The sequence below is a fragment of the Coregonus clupeaformis genome, chromosome 17 (assembly GCF_020615455.1).
Source record: "Coregonus clupeaformis isolate EN_2021a chromosome 17, ASM2061545v1, whole genome shotgun sequence".
NCBI lineage: Eukaryota > Metazoa > Chordata > Actinopteri > Salmoniformes > Salmonidae > Coregonus > Coregonus clupeaformis.
In genome coordinates this window covers 11,132,189-11,147,304 of record NC_059208.1, presented here as the reverse complement: position 1 = coordinate 11,147,304, position 15,116 = coordinate 11,132,189, and the positions used below count along the sequence as shown (strand labels likewise).

General features: G+C 46.8%; 1 protein-coding gene across 6 annotated transcripts in view; it reads left to right on the top strand.

Annotated features, from left to right (window-relative positions):
• Positions 1 to 15,069, top strand: part of LOC121586585 (lysophosphatidylcholine acyltransferase 1) — a 39,955-nt gene extending 24,886 nt beyond the window's left edge. For 5 of the 6 annotated variants that reach the window (XM_041903394.2, XM_041903392.2, XM_041903398.2 and 2 more), the window contains 9 exons: positions 2,834 to 2,892; positions 8,873 to 8,907; positions 9,312 to 9,366; positions 9,524 to 9,606; positions 10,228 to 10,389; positions 12,235 to 12,388; positions 12,582 to 12,680; positions 12,844 to 12,985; positions 13,282 to 15,069. In XM_041903394.2, the coding sequence (XP_041759328.2) occupies positions 2,834 to 2,892; positions 8,873 to 8,907; positions 9,312 to 9,366; positions 9,524 to 9,606; positions 10,228 to 10,389; positions 12,235 to 12,388; positions 12,582 to 12,680; positions 12,844 to 12,985; positions 13,282 to 13,460 (968 nt within the window). In that variant the 3' untranslated portion in view covers positions 13,461 to 15,069. The remainder of the gene's footprint in view (positions 1 to 2,833; positions 2,893 to 8,872; positions 8,908 to 9,311; positions 9,367 to 9,523; positions 9,607 to 10,227; positions 10,390 to 12,234; positions 12,389 to 12,581; positions 12,681 to 12,843; positions 12,986 to 13,281) is intronic. The other variant, XM_041903396.2, reaches the window with a different exon arrangement.
• The last annotated feature ends 47 nt before the right edge of the window (positions 15,070 to 15,116 follow it).

Sequence of the window (15,116 nt, the reverse complement as noted above, 5' to 3'; positions counted from 1 at the left end):
ATGACCCAAAACACACCTCCAGGCTGTGTAAGGGCTGTTGTACCAAGAAGGAGAGTGATTGAGTGCTGTTGGAAAAGCATTCCTTGTGAAGCTGGTTGAGAGAATGCCGAGAGTGTGCAAAGCTGTCATCAAGGCAAAGGGTGGCTACTTTGAAGAATATAAAATATATTTTGATGTGAACACTGTTGGTTACTGCATGATTCCATATGTGTTATTTCATAGTTTTGATGTCTTCACTATTATTCTACAATGTAGAAAATAGTAAAAATAAAGAAAAACCCTTGAATGAGTAGGTGTGTCTACACTTTTGACTGGTACTGTAATGAAATATCAAGAGTTTCCCAAATCCCAGCTTTAAATCCCTGTTTATCCAACCCCGTTTCTGTCTTTCAAATCAAATTGTATTTGTCACATGCAGCGAATACAAGAAGTGTATACCTTACCATGAAATGCTTACCTACGAGCCCTTTCCCAATAATGCAGTTAAAAATAAAGAAAATTAGCAAATAGATAAAAATAAAGTAGTAACATAATAAAATAACATTAACGAGGCTATATACAAGGAGTACCGGTAACAAGTCAGTGTACTGGGGTACGAGGTAGTTGGGGTGATTGATTGAGGTAATATGTACATGTAGGTTTCATTAGGTGATTGAGTGATTTAAGTACTATGTACATGTAGGTAGGGGGGAAAGCAGAAAGTCCGGGTAGCCATTTAATTAACTGTTCAGCAGGCTTATGGCTTTTGGGTAGAAGCTGTTCAGGAGCTTTTTTGTCCCAGACTTCACGCTCTGGTAACGTTTGCTGTGCGGTACCAGAGAGAACAGACTGTGACTTTGGTGGCTGGAGTCTTTGAGAATTTTTAGGGCCTTCCTCTGACACCGCCTGGTATAGAGGTCCTGGATGACAGGGAGCTCGGCCCCAGTGGCGTACTGGGCAGTACGCACTACCCTCTAGCGGCTTGTGGTCGGATGCCGAGCAGTTGCCATACCAGGCGGTGATGCAGCCAGTGAAGATGCTCTTAATGGTGCAGCTGTATAACTTTTTTAGGATCTGAGGGCCCATGCCAAATCTTTTCAGCCTGCTGAGGGGGAAGAGGCGTTGTCGTGCCCTCTTCACGACTGTGTTAGTGTGTTTGGACCATGATAGGTCCTTAGTGATGTGGACACAAAGGAACTTGAAGCTCTCAACCGTCTCCACTACAGCCCGTCGACGTGAATGGGGGCGTGCTTGGCCCTCCATTTCCTGTAGTCTACGATCTGCTCCTTTGTCGTGCTGACATTGAGGGAGAGGTAGTTGTCGTGGCAACACACTGCCAGGTCTCTGACCTCCTCCCTGTAGGCTGTCTCATCGTCGTCGGTGATAATGCCTAGCACAGTCTTGTCGTCAGCAAACTTAATGATGGTGTTGGAGTCGTGTGCCGCCACGCAGTTGTGGGTGAACAGGAAGTACAGGATGGGGATAAGCATGCATCCCTGAGTGCCCCCGTATTGAGGGTCAGCGTAGCGGATGTGTTGTTGCCTACCCTCACCACCTGGGGGCGGACCGTCAATGTCCAGTATCCAATTGCAGAGGGAGGTGTTTATTCCCAGGGTCCTTAGCTTAGTGATGCGCTTAGAGGGCACCACGGTGTTGAACGCTGAGCTGCATTCAATGAACAGCATTCTCACGTAAGTGTTCCTTTTGTCTAGATGGGAAAGGGCAGTGTGGAGTGCAATAGTGATTGCGTGATCTATGGATCTGTTGGGGCGGTATGCGAATTGTCTGTGTAGTTTTGTCCCTCTTAGTTTAACTCTGTGTTGTGTTGGTGTCTCTGTCCAATGCATCTCCTCTTGTTGTCTCTAAAAAGTTGATCTCACACAGACCTTCACATGCATATGCCTCTCTCTCTCATCCAGAGTCATAACTCCTACAGTATCCTAGTGGTAATTGTTCCATTGCACCCAGAGGTCAGGGTAGTCTCCAGCCGTGTCATGACCAGGCTGTACTACTGTATTCATTATCACAGGCTGGTGACACACACACACACGCGCACACACACACACACACACACACACCTTCATACCAACCTTGTATGAACACAAGGGGCGCTATTTTCCAACCCCACTGAGCCTCAGTAATGCGAAGGTTAGCAATGCTAACAAGTACATGTAAAATCCCATAGTGAATGCAAGCTAAATGCTAACTAGCACATTGCAAACATTTTATACAGTGTCTGACAGAAATTATTTGCAAGACGGACATCACAGCTCATAAAGTTATGCAAGTAACTAAAGAATGCTACTCAGTTTGCTGCACGCATAAAACAAATATTAGACAGCAAGTCTCTTGATCCAGGAAGGGATTATCTGATGTTACCAAGAGAAGCTTGATTTAGCAAGAAGCTAACCACTAAGCTAGATAACTAGCTAGCTACAAAATTAGCAAACCAAATGCACAACTGTAAAGCATTTGGTTAACTTAATAGTGATAAGATATCTAGCTGGCGAACATTCACCTGGCGCGTGACTCACAAGGCTCCAGTCTCTCGTTGTTGTGAGCTTGTAAGCTTCATTATCAAAAAAATTATGTGACCGGTGAAAAGAAGAACACGATCTGCTTTTATCTCCTAACATATTACACAAGTTGACTGCAGGTATTTACTTAAAGTAGCAACAAATATTCAAATGTATTAAAAAACTTCTAAGAAATAGTTTTGACGGTATTGAAAAACCATCCCGTGGCTATTTCCAAATGGGGTATACGGCCAAAGCCTAGTATGAATATGCCTCTTTAAAAACCACACACACTCGCACTCACTCAGTAACCTTTCTCTCTCTTTCTCTCGCCTCAGGGGCCTTCATTCCAGCAGTTCCAGTCCAACCAGTAGTCCTGCGTTACCCCAACAAAATGGTAAACGCACAACTAAACTCTCCTTTCTTCCCTCCTCTCCTCCAAACCATCCTCTCTCCCTTCCTACTTCCCTTCACTGCTTTCCTTTACATACCTATCCTTCCTTTCCTTCTCTCCCTCCCTCCGTTTACAGTTTCTCTCTTCTCACGGTGTGAGTCCGTCTGTGTCCATGTTGAGTGGCTTCATGCTCCTGTGGAGTGATATTTAATCTCCCCTCTCCCTCTCGCTGTCTTGTGCTCTCTCTCTCTCTCCCTCCCTCCCTCAGGTTTCATGTCCTTCTCTCCACAGCCCCTGCACGCCCTCATTAATTATAAACCTGTGACTACCTGCTCTAACTTGTACTAGAAAGCCATGTGCAGTAGAGAGACACTCTCCGGCTGCATCTCAGTAGTCTAGTGGCTTCCTTTCCTCATCTCCTTTCCTGCATCTCAATAGTCTACAGTGGATTCCTTTCCTCGTCTCCTTTCCTGCATCTCAATAGTCTAGTGGCTTCCTCTCCTCGTCTCCTCCTTTCCTTTACCTGCAATAGAACAAAATAACTGAAAAAGGAAAAGCAAGTCTCAAATAGACGATCCGCAATGTTGCTTTCACCTGTCCATTGTTTTCAGACCAGTGCAGACAAAGGAGAGGGGAGAGGAAGCCACTGTAGAGTATTGAGATGCAGCCCCTGTGTAGGCCTCAGTCCTGCAGTGTGTAACTCATTTAGGCCATGAACACACTGGGATTTTGTGTCCGATGGAGCCAATGCTTTAAAAAATATATATATTTTTAGTAATATTTTTAGGGGGTAGATCAGCTTTATATTGCAGATAGATTGTAACTTCCATCAATGTAATTGTCTGCATCACTTCTGTGGTGAGTGTGGTGAAAGGAGTCAGGCGCAGGAGGGTAATCACCAAATACAGAGTTTATTCCTTCGTTGACACACAAATGCGCTCCAATAGCGATCAACGAAACAGGCACAGGGGAAACAAACATCCCTGGCAATTACACTGTAACGGAATCCAATAATACATAGGCACAGGGGGAAAATCTACCCTGGCAACACAATGTTATGAGTATCTCCACCGAGCTACATTACTCTCACAATTAACAATCACCCACATTGACAAGGGGACAGAGGGAACACTTATACACTGACTAATTAGGGGATTATAACTAGGTGTGTGTGATTGACAAGACAATTGTGATGATGATTGGGGCGGCAGTGGTTAGTACTCCGGTGACGACGAACGCCGAAGCCTGCCCGAACAAGGAGGGGAGGCAGCCTCGGCCGAAGTCGTGACAGTAGGAGGGGAGTCAGCCTCGGCCGAAGCGCAGCTCCAGCAGCGCGCCGACCCCGGCCTCGCAGGGCGAGCTGGATGGCGACGGTGGAAATTCTGCAACAGGGAAGGATCGAGGATATCCCTCACCGGGACCCAGCACCGTTCCTCCGGACCGTACCCCTCCCACTCCACGAGGTACTGAAGGCCCACCACCCGACGCCTTGAATCCAGGATGGCACGGACAGAGTACGCCGGGGCCCCCTCGATGTCCAGAGGATGTGGAGGAACCTCCCGCACCTCAGACTCCTGGAGCGGACCAACCACCACCGGCCTGAGGAGAGACACATGAAACGAGGGGTTAATACGGTAATCAGGGGGAGTAACAACCTATACGTAACCTCGTTGATTCTCCTCAGTACTTTGAACGGCCCCACAAACCGCGGGCTCAGCTTCCGGCAGGGCAGGCGGAGGGGCAGATTCTGGGTCGAGAGCCAGACCTGATCCCCCGGTACGAAGACCGGGGTCTCACTGCGGTGACGGTCAGCGTTGGCCTTCTGACCATGCACGGCGCGCTGGAGGTGAACGTAGGCAACGTCCCACGTCTCCACCGCAGGCGCCTCGGTGCCAGAACCGGTTGGTAACCTAAAACACATTGAAATGGTATTCGGTTAGTAGAGGAATGGCGGAGAGAGTTCTGGGCATATTCTGCCCATGGCAAGAACACCGACCACTCCCCCGGCCGGTCCTGGCAGTAGGACCGCAGGAACCTACCCACATCCTGATTTAATCGTTCCACCTGCCCATTTGACTAGGGGTGGAACCCAGAGGTCAGGCTGACCGAGACCCCCAGACGTTCCATGAACGCCTTCCAAACCTTGGACGTGAACTGGGGACCTCGGTCGGACACTATAACCTCTGGCACCCCGTATTGCCGGAAGACGTGAGACGTGGGGTGACCGGGCAGAGGAAGGAGGCGGCAGGACTTGGAGAAGTGGTCCACAACGACCAGGATGGTGGTGTTACCTTGGGAGAGGGAAAGATCAGTCAGAAAATCAATGCTAAGGTGAGACCATGGTTGTTGTGGAACTGGTAACGGTTGTAGCTAACCCGCTGGGAGGTGCCTAGGTGCCTTACTCTGGGCGCACACCGAGCAGGAGGAGACGTACACCCTCGCGTCCTTAGCCAAGGTAGGCCACCAGTACTTTCCGCTCAAGCAGCGCACTGTACGACCGATACCTGGGTGACCAGAGGAGGGTGACGTGTGTGCCCAGAAGATCAGACGATCACGGATAAGAGCAGGCACGTACCGCAGCCCAGCTGGACACTGCAGTGGAGATGGATCTGTACGTAATGCCCGCTCTATATCCGCGTCCATCGCCCATACTACCGGCGCCACAATGCAGCAAACCGGGTGAAGAATAGGGCCCACCTGACCTGGCGAGGATTCAGCCTCCTCGCTGCCCAGATGTACTCCATGTTACGGTGGTCCGTCCAGACGAGGAAAGGGTGTTTTTGCCCCTTTCGAGCCAATGCCTCCACACAGTCAAAGCTCTGACAAAAGCCAACAGCTCCCGATCACCAATGCCGTAGTTCTGCTCCGCCGGGCTGAGTTTCTTCAAGAAGAAGGCACAGGGGTGGAGCTTGGGTGGCGTGCCCGAGCGTTGGGACAGCCCACCCTTCAACAGGGATGTGATGGGTGTTGCGATCTTGCCAAAGCCCCGGATAAACCTTCGGTAGTAGTTGGCAAAGCCAAGGAATCGCTGCACCTCCTTAAACGTGGTTGGAGTCGGCCAATTACTCACGGCTGAAATGCGATCTCCCTCCATCTCCACGCCTGAGGTGGAGATGGAAGGAGGAAGGAGACGGCCTGCTGGAAAAACATACACTTCTCTGCCTTGGCTTAAAGGTCATTTTCCAACAGTCTGGCAAGCACTTTGCGAACCAGGGACACATGCTCGGCGCGAGTAGCGGAATACACCAGGATGTCATCGATGTAGACCACTACACCGCGACCAAGCATGTCCCGAAACACCTTGTTCACAAAGGACTGGAAGACGGATGGAGCATTCATCAAACCGTAGGGCATCACCAGGTATTCATAATGCCCCGTGGTTGTGCTGAATGCCGTCTTCCCCTCATCCCCCTCCAGAATACGCACCAGGTTGTACGCACTCCTGAGATCTAGCTTTGTGAAGAAGCGCGCCCCATGCATTGACTCGATCACTGAAGGAATGAGGGGAAGTGGGATAACTAAATCTAATCGTCTCCTTGTTCAGTGATCGATAATCAATGCACGGGCGCAGACCGCCGTCTTTCTTCTTCACAAAGAAGAAACTCGAGGAGGCGGGTGAAGTGAAGTGGCCCAGGGACTCGGAGACGTATGTATGCCAAGGGATACCTAATACCACAGGGAAAGCAGGAGATTCAATAATCGAAAAAATAACCTCCTCACAATGAGTCTCCTGGGTGATCATGGTGACCGGAATAGTGACTTCCGTAACAAACCCGGACCCTAATGGTCGACTATCTGGTGCTCTGATGGGGAGTGGAATGGAGAGGGGAACCAATGAAATGCCTTGATGGCGTGCGAATACCCTGTCCATAAAGTTCCCAGCTGCGCCTGAATCGCCTAGCGCCTTACACTGGGGAACTACCATGTGATCCGGAAAGTGGATAGGTAGGGTACAGGCGGCAGGCAGTGAACAAGTGTGGGTGTTCGATACCTGGGGTGATGCGTGAGTGCCCTGCCTGCCGCCTCCCGGCCCAAAAGAACGTTGACTACGACGTGTGGTGTACTGTCCCTTCGTGCCACCAGAGTGGCACTGTAGCTGTCCTCCTCCGCTCTCTCGGCCGACGGTTCCACCCAGCTCCATCGGCTCGGGATCCGAGTTGTCCGGGGTGGAAACGGGCAGACCCCTACCAGGACGTCCTCTGGCTGCCAGCAGGTTGTCCAAACGAATGGCCATGTCCACCAGTTTATCGAAGGACAACATGGTATCCCGGCAGGCTAGCTCCCGTCGGACGTCCTCCCGCGGATGGCACCGGAAATGGTCGATCAGGGCCCGCTCGTTCCACCCGGACCCCGTTGCCAGCGTCCTAAACTCCAACGCGAAGTCCTGCGCGGTCCTCGTCCCCTGCCTCAGGTGGACCAGCCGCTCACCCGCCTCTCGACCCTCGGGCGGGTGATCGAAGACCGCCCGAAAGAGGCGAGCGAACTCCCTGTAGTCCTCCCAACGTGGCTCCTCCCTCGTTCCACACCGCGTTGGCCCACTCCAGGGCTTTCCCACAGAGGCAGGAAACGAGGACGGACACCTTCTCCCGCTCCGATTGCGCCAGTCTGATGCTGGCGAAGTAAAGCTCCAATTGGAGGAGGAATCCCTGGCACAGCGCCGCCGTCCCATCAAACGCCCGTGGTCGGGATATCTGGATCCCTCCGGGTACTGGGGTGTAGATGGCTGGATCCGGTTGGCCAGCTGGTCTCGACAGATCGGGTCCTCTCCTCTCCAGGCGTTGTTGGCACGACCTGAAGAACCCGATCCATCGCTTCCCCCAAGCTGGCCAGCATCATGGAATGCTCCAGGACCCGTGCCACGACTCCAGGCATGCGCTCTTCTCCCGCTGACTCCATAGCGGGTGGGTGATGACCTGGCATCAGATGACCTGGCTTCCACAATCCCCGACCTCAACCAAATTGAGATGGTTTGGGATGAGTCGGACGGCAGAGTGAAGTAAAAGCAGCCAACAAGTGCTCAGCATCTGTGGGAACTCCTTCAAGACAGTTGGAAAAGCATTCCAGGTGAAGCTGGGTGAGAGAATGCCAAGTGTGTGCAAAGCTGTCATCAAGGCAAAGGGTGGCTATTTGAAGAATCTCAAATATAAAATATATTTTTAATTGTTTAACACTTTTTTGGTTACTACATGATTCCATGTGTTATTTCATAGTTTTGATGTCTTCACTATTATTCTACAATGTAGAAAATAGTAAAAATAAAGAAAAACCCTTGAATGAGTAGGTGTTCTAAAACTTTTGACCGGTAGTGTGTATATATATATATATATATATACATATCCTTTAAAAAAATATATTTTCCTTTATTACTTTCCATCCCCACCACCCCTCCCCTAATTGGTGTAAACTAGTGAACAACAATGCTTAGGCCTCGATTTCCAGCTTATACATACTATATACATTTTTGTGGACACAGTCAATTTTACAATGGATCTATTTTGTTTGGTTTTATTCCTGAACTTCCTCTACCCTCAACCTCTCCGATCATTTTCATGTTGTCCATCCGGTTTGCTTCTATATGCCATATCTTTCAAACTGTGCTCTTTCACAAAAGTTCTTAACCTATAACCTATATACTTATTATGGACACAGTATGTTTTACATTAGTTATCGTGTTATTAGTCCCAACCTTCAGCTCCATTCAACCCCTCCCAAGCCAATGCTTTTTAAATGGGAGTCATCGGTTGTCGAATGAATGACAGCGGAGATAATTGTCCAACAAAAAAAGCACAAATGGTCCGTCTTTTGACGGATGCAACTCGTCCGAAAATAGTTGACTTGAGTTGACCTTTTGAAAAAATTGACAATGATGTACGTCATATACGATTTGATCCCTGTTCATGCGTCTCAGTAAGCAGAGGAGATGCAGCCTCTGTAGGCCTCAGTCCTGCTGTGTGTAACTAATCTCCTCATCCTCTCCCGACAGGATACCATCACATGGACATGGCAAGGCCCTGGAGCGTGAGTATCTCTTCCTCGTTTTTCCTCTCTTTCTATCTCTATTTCTCTTTGTTTCTCTCTCTCTCTCTCTCTCTCTCTCTCTCTCTCTCTCTCTCTCTCTCTCTCTCTCTCTCTCTCTCTCTGAGACACACACACACTCACCTTCCCTGCTGCTCTCTCTATCGCCCCCTGGCTGTTTTTTGTGGAGAGGTCTGGCAATATGTTTTAGATTAGAAGGGGATGTTGTGTTTTTAGGCCTGTGGTTAATCTTCACAATATCCCACTGCACAACTTCCCTCTCTTTCTGTTCTTTCATCTAAATTCCCCTCCCTCTCTCTCTATTCTCTCATCACTGCATCCGTCTTTCCCTCTAACCTCCTTTTTCCTTTCTGAATGAACTGATTACTCTCTCTCTCGCCACTCAGGTTTGAGATACTGTGGCTGACACTGTGCCAGTTTCACAACCCCATAGAGATTGAGGTAAGGGTTCTTTTTTAATTAAAGGTGGACTCTGCAATACGACGGCATCATTAGTCAGTGGGGCATCTTCCTGCTTACAGACATCGACAAAAGAATGTGAGGAAATGGAGAAACGGAAGATGGATGGGGGATATCACTTTTTTTTTTCTCCCTTCAGTACCTACCTCTCTACACTCCTTCAGAGGAAGAGAAGAACAACCCTGCTCTGTTCGCCAACAATGTCAGACGCATCATGGCCAAGTTAGTACTGTGTATGGCCTCCCAGGTTACATCAAGCTTTTACATTGAGTTTACATCTGTCTATCTCAATTTCAATCAATTTTATTTTATATAGCCCTTCTTACATCAGCTAATATCTCGAAGTGCTGTACAGAAACCCAGCCTAAAACCCCAAACAGCTAGTAATGCAGGTGTAGAAGCACGGTGGCTAGGAAAAACTCCCTAGAAAGGCGAAAGCCTAGGAAGAAACCTAGAGAGGAACCAGGCTATGAGGGGTGGCCAGTCCTCTTCTGGCTGTGCCGGGTGGAGATTATAACAGAACCATGCCAAGATGTTCAAAAATGTTCATAAGTGACAAGCATGGTCAAATAATAATCAGGAATAAATCTCAGTTGGCTTTTCATAGCCGATCATTAAGAGTTGGAAACAGCAGGTCTGGGACAGGTAGGGGTTCCATAACCGCAGGCAGAACAGTTGAAACTGGAATAGCAGCAAGGCCAGGCGGACTGGGGACAGCAAGGAGTCACCACGGACCGTAGTCCCGACGTATGGTCCTAGGGCTCAGGTCTCTCAGTTGGCTTATCTGTGTTTCTTGTGCTTCTCGAAATGCCCGCCACATATACAGTATATCTGACATGTCAGGGGCGGGTCCTGGCCGTGCTCTCTGTGCTCTGATAGGGCCCTGCAGCTGCCCATCACAGACCTGTCGTTTGATGACTGCCAGCTGAGCCTAGCAAAGGGCCCGCTGCGTGTCCCTAGCAACAGCAGCCTACTGCAGTTCAATAGACTAGCGCGAAGGCTTGGGTGAGTTGGAGTTTACTTTACTATTGTTCGTTCAGCATTATTACAGGTCCTTAAAAATACTGAATTGTTTTGCTGTTTATAACAAAACATTGATGTTGAATAAATAAGAATATTTCAAAATTCTATAAATGTTTATTCCAATGTCTTACAATCAATTTACGTTGAAGTGTCTGAATGGGTAGGTAGGGTATGAGCGATCTCCTGTACCTCGTTGTGTGACATTTAAGATGTCATATCGGGGACTGATGGTTATACTGGGAAAATAATACTGGGTTTACTGGGAAATACTAAGACTAATACTAGTGGGTTTACTGGTCGAACTGGGAAATACTACTGGGTTTACTGATCATACAGGGAAATACTACTGGGCTGACTGATAATACTGGGAAATATTACTGAAATACTACTGGGTTTTCTGATAATACTGGGAAATACTACTGAAATACTACTGGGTTTACTGATAATACTGGAAAATAGTACTAAGGAAACAGGAAAATCTGTGTCAAATGGATATGTTGAATACTTTTAGATACTAGAAAGTACAGTATTTCATTGAGATGTACTTGATTTAGCCATTAAACCAGTGGTTTTCAAACTTTTTCAGCAGGGACCCCATTTGTTTGCTGGCAGAAATGTTGCCGACCCCACGCCAAATCTAATGACAACCTTCAAATCAGTCAATTTAGATTTTCACATCAACAAATAACCTTAAATTCATTACATTTTCATCTCTCCTATCAAAACTAAGAGAAATACATTTACTCAATACAATTTTATTTTTCTAATTATCTTTCTCAATAACATTTGTATATTATTCCATAAAATAATCTGCACCCTTGGCCTGACTGCAGTTCGGCATCATAACTGACTTCAGTGGGCAAATGCTCACCTTCGGTGGCCACTGGCACGCTGGAGAAGTGTGCTCTTCACGGATGAATCTCGGTTTCAACTGTACCGGGCAGATGGCGCCCACAGATGGCGTCGTGTGGGCGAGCGGTTTGCTGATGTCAACGTTGTGAACGGAGTGCCCCATGGTGGGGTTATGGTATGGGCAGGCATAAGCTACAGACAACGAACACAATTGTATTTTATCGATGGCAATTTGAATGCACAGAGATACCATGACGAGATCTTGAGGCCCATTTTCGTGCCATTCATCCGCCGCCATCACCTCATGTTTCAGCATGATAATGCATGGCCCCATGTCGCAAGGATCTGTACACAATTCCTGGAAGCTGAAAATGTCCCAGTTCTTCCATGGCCTGCATACTCACCAGACATGTCACCCATTGAGCATGTTTGGGATGCTCTGGATCGACGTGTTTGAGAGTGTTCCAGTTCCCGCCAATAAAGCAACTTCACACAGCCATTGAAGAGGAGTGGGGCAACATTCACAGGCCACAATCAACAGCCTGATCAACTCTATGTGAAGGAGATGTCACACTGCATGAGGCAAATGGTGGTCACACCAGTTACTGACTGGTTTTCTGATCCATGCCCCTATCTGTGTATCTGTATTCCCAGTCGTGAAATCCATAGATCAGGGCCTAATGAATTTTTCAATTGATTGATTTCCTTATATAAACTGTAACTCAGTAAAATCTTTGCAATTGTTGCATGTTGCGTTTATATTTTTGTTCTGTATGTGTGTGTGTGTATATATATATATATATATATATATATACACACACACACACAAATAAAATTTGCGACCCCACTGCAATTCCCCCGTCGTGACCCCAACTTTGAATACCACTTCATTAAATGGACTAAACCAAGCTTCTAGCCACAACCCTGGACAGTAGTGGGAAATGTAGTTCTTAACCATGTGTTTTCTATGTGCAGGCTGAGAGCAGGGACTACAGATACAGTGTTACAGCAGCAGGCTAGCAGAGCCAGGAACGTTTGGGGATACAGACTGGGATTAGAGGACTTTGCTCAGTACCTCAACCTATCTGTAACGGACATGCTCACAGAGTTACACAGCCTATTCAACCAGGTAGGTATCCAACACACACTGCGCATAACTCACATACCGGCAGTATCCTACACACACATTAACACACACTGCTTTTATTCATGAAATCAAATCAATCAATCAATTTAGTAGAAATAAATAACCATCAGTGTTCTTCTCTTTCTCTCTATTCCGCTTTCTCTCTTCTGTTCTCTCTCCCTCTTTCTTTCTGAAGCATGGAGATGGCCAGATAGATGTCAGGGAGTATGTGATAGCCCTGTCTGTGGCGTGTCAACCCTCTAAAGCCATGGACACCCTCAGGCTGGCCTTTGGAGTGAGTGACGGGCAATGAAGCAATATAACAGTTCCTATGAAGCACTATAAGAGCCCTATGTCTGCTATTATTAGGCACTATAATAGCCTCATGCCTGTTACTGTGAAACATTATAAAATACCTATGTCTGCTCTATAAAGTGTTATAACTGTCCTATGTCCAGATGTACGAGGCGAAGGAGGACGGGGCGATCGTGGAAAAGGAGCTGGCGTCTATTATGAGAACGGCGTTGGGAGTAGCGGAGGTTGACGTCACAGAGTTGTTCTCAGCAATCGACACACTTGAAGCGGGGAAGATCACACACGGTGAAATCACACACTAACACCCTTGCCTTTCTTGTGCTCACACTTGTCTTTTCTTACTAGCACTGACATTGCTGATAGTTGCTTTATTGAGGAAAAAGTTTTACTTACTATGATTGTGATATGTGGTTGTGTCACCTAGCTACTTTAAGTTGAATGCACAAAATGTAAGTCACTCTGGTTAAGAGCGTCTGCTAAATGACTAAAATGTAATGTAATCCAACTAACGGGTTCACGGTCAACCCTGCCATTACAATCTCTCTCTGTTTGACCTTCCCTCTCTCTATATCCGTTTGTAGATGACTTCTGTCGGTTCGTGGTGCAGCACCCAGACTTTGCTCAGGAGTACCTCCTCTCCTCCAGGGAAACCCCCTCTATCCCCCACACCGTCCCCCTGACCAATGGGTTCAGTGTGGACCATTATGACACAGAGGAGCAGACCTGCAGCCTCCCTGGACAGAAGAGGAAAGAAGACTGAGAGACACTCTCAAATGGATCCATCTACTGCCTATCACAGAGAGAAAGGAGGAAGGAATGGAGGGAGGATGGAAAAGATGGAGGGATAGGAGGGCGACTGAGAGGCCCTGGATCTCTATAAAACAAATCTATATTCTACAGTTACTATATTCTACAGCCACTGTCACTGTGGCCTGTATGTTCTACCAGAGAGAAGGAGTGAGGGATAGGATATATCGGGATGAGGAGGGGTGGATAGAGTTTCTTACTTCTCTCCTATCAGACGGATAGAGGAGATTGAGACTGTGAAAGGGAGAGATGGAGGTGGAGAAGGGTTGGGTATGTTGAAGGAGAGTACAGGGGGATGAGGTATATGGAGAGATGGATAGAGAGATTTGGTTAGTGAGAGGATATGAGGGAGGGTGGAGACAATCCGTTCCTCCGGACACCATCTCACACCAATACTCCGTCTTTGGTTTTGTCTGCTAGTGTTTTCAAGGACTTTGTATGCTTTCTAACTTTCCAACGTGCGTTAAAGGAACTGGACACCTGAAGTTTTTAGTTCATCAAACACTTTGGCTATTTATTTTCAAAAGGGTTTTACTTTTTTCTTATGTATAGGTATTTATTTGTTATTTGTATTTATCAAACTATGTCTGCTATTATGACAACTATAATGCACACTCCAGTAAGATTTATACACATTTAAAAAATCAAGATCTGTTTTATCAGGTGATTAAGCACCAAACTGAGCTCCGCTTAATCACTGCCTTTCATAACGAGACTGACTGAGATTAATTGGATCGAGCTGAAACAGACTAACATCCAGACTCAAACTATTCTTCAACTAAGCATCTCACTGCCTCGTAGACCATAGCAACTCACAACAAGACATTACACTTTTAAAATGGATGAATACGGGACCAAACTTCAACTTTTTAAACCAGAGGACTCTTGAGCATTCACATTGAGCTCCTTGTGGCCTTTTAAATTGTAAAAAAATTAAAATAATAATATGGTTTTAATGTTGCCTGAGCTTAAGTGAATCGTCTAACAGCTTAAGTATACTTTTTTACATAAGCATAAACACTGGGGTCTTCAGATTAACATTTGTTTGTTGTTTTCTCTTTTCTTATTGGATGAACAGAGAACCAGAGTTGGGTTCCATCTCAAATGGCACCCTATTCCCTGCACATTTGGCTTTGGTCGAAAGTAGTGCACTACATAGAGCATAGGGTGCAATTGGGATATACCCTCAGTTAAAATATTCAGATAAGATGTTTCCCTATTTTTGCCTCTCATATCTCTCTGGAAGGAAGTTGCCCTTAGGCAAAGCTCTAGGATCAGCACACCCTGTTGAAGTTCTAGGATTAAACATTAGGCAGCGGCAATCAGTTCTGACTTTATGATAAGCGATCAATCTCTTTTGGCTTTTTGTACTGTTTTTGTTTTGGGAATTATCTGCAGTTTGGCTTTGAATCGACGCATTTTGTATGTTGTACATTTGTGGTATATAAATCTTGGAATGTTTTTGAGTATTCATTTAGTAAGAACGTGGATTGTAAATTATGAATACCTATGCAGTGATCCCTGTCTTTAAGGTTGAGAATTAAATCATGACATTTCTACAACTGCGGTGTTCTTTATTTCCACTAGTAGGAGCTGTGCTCCTGAAATA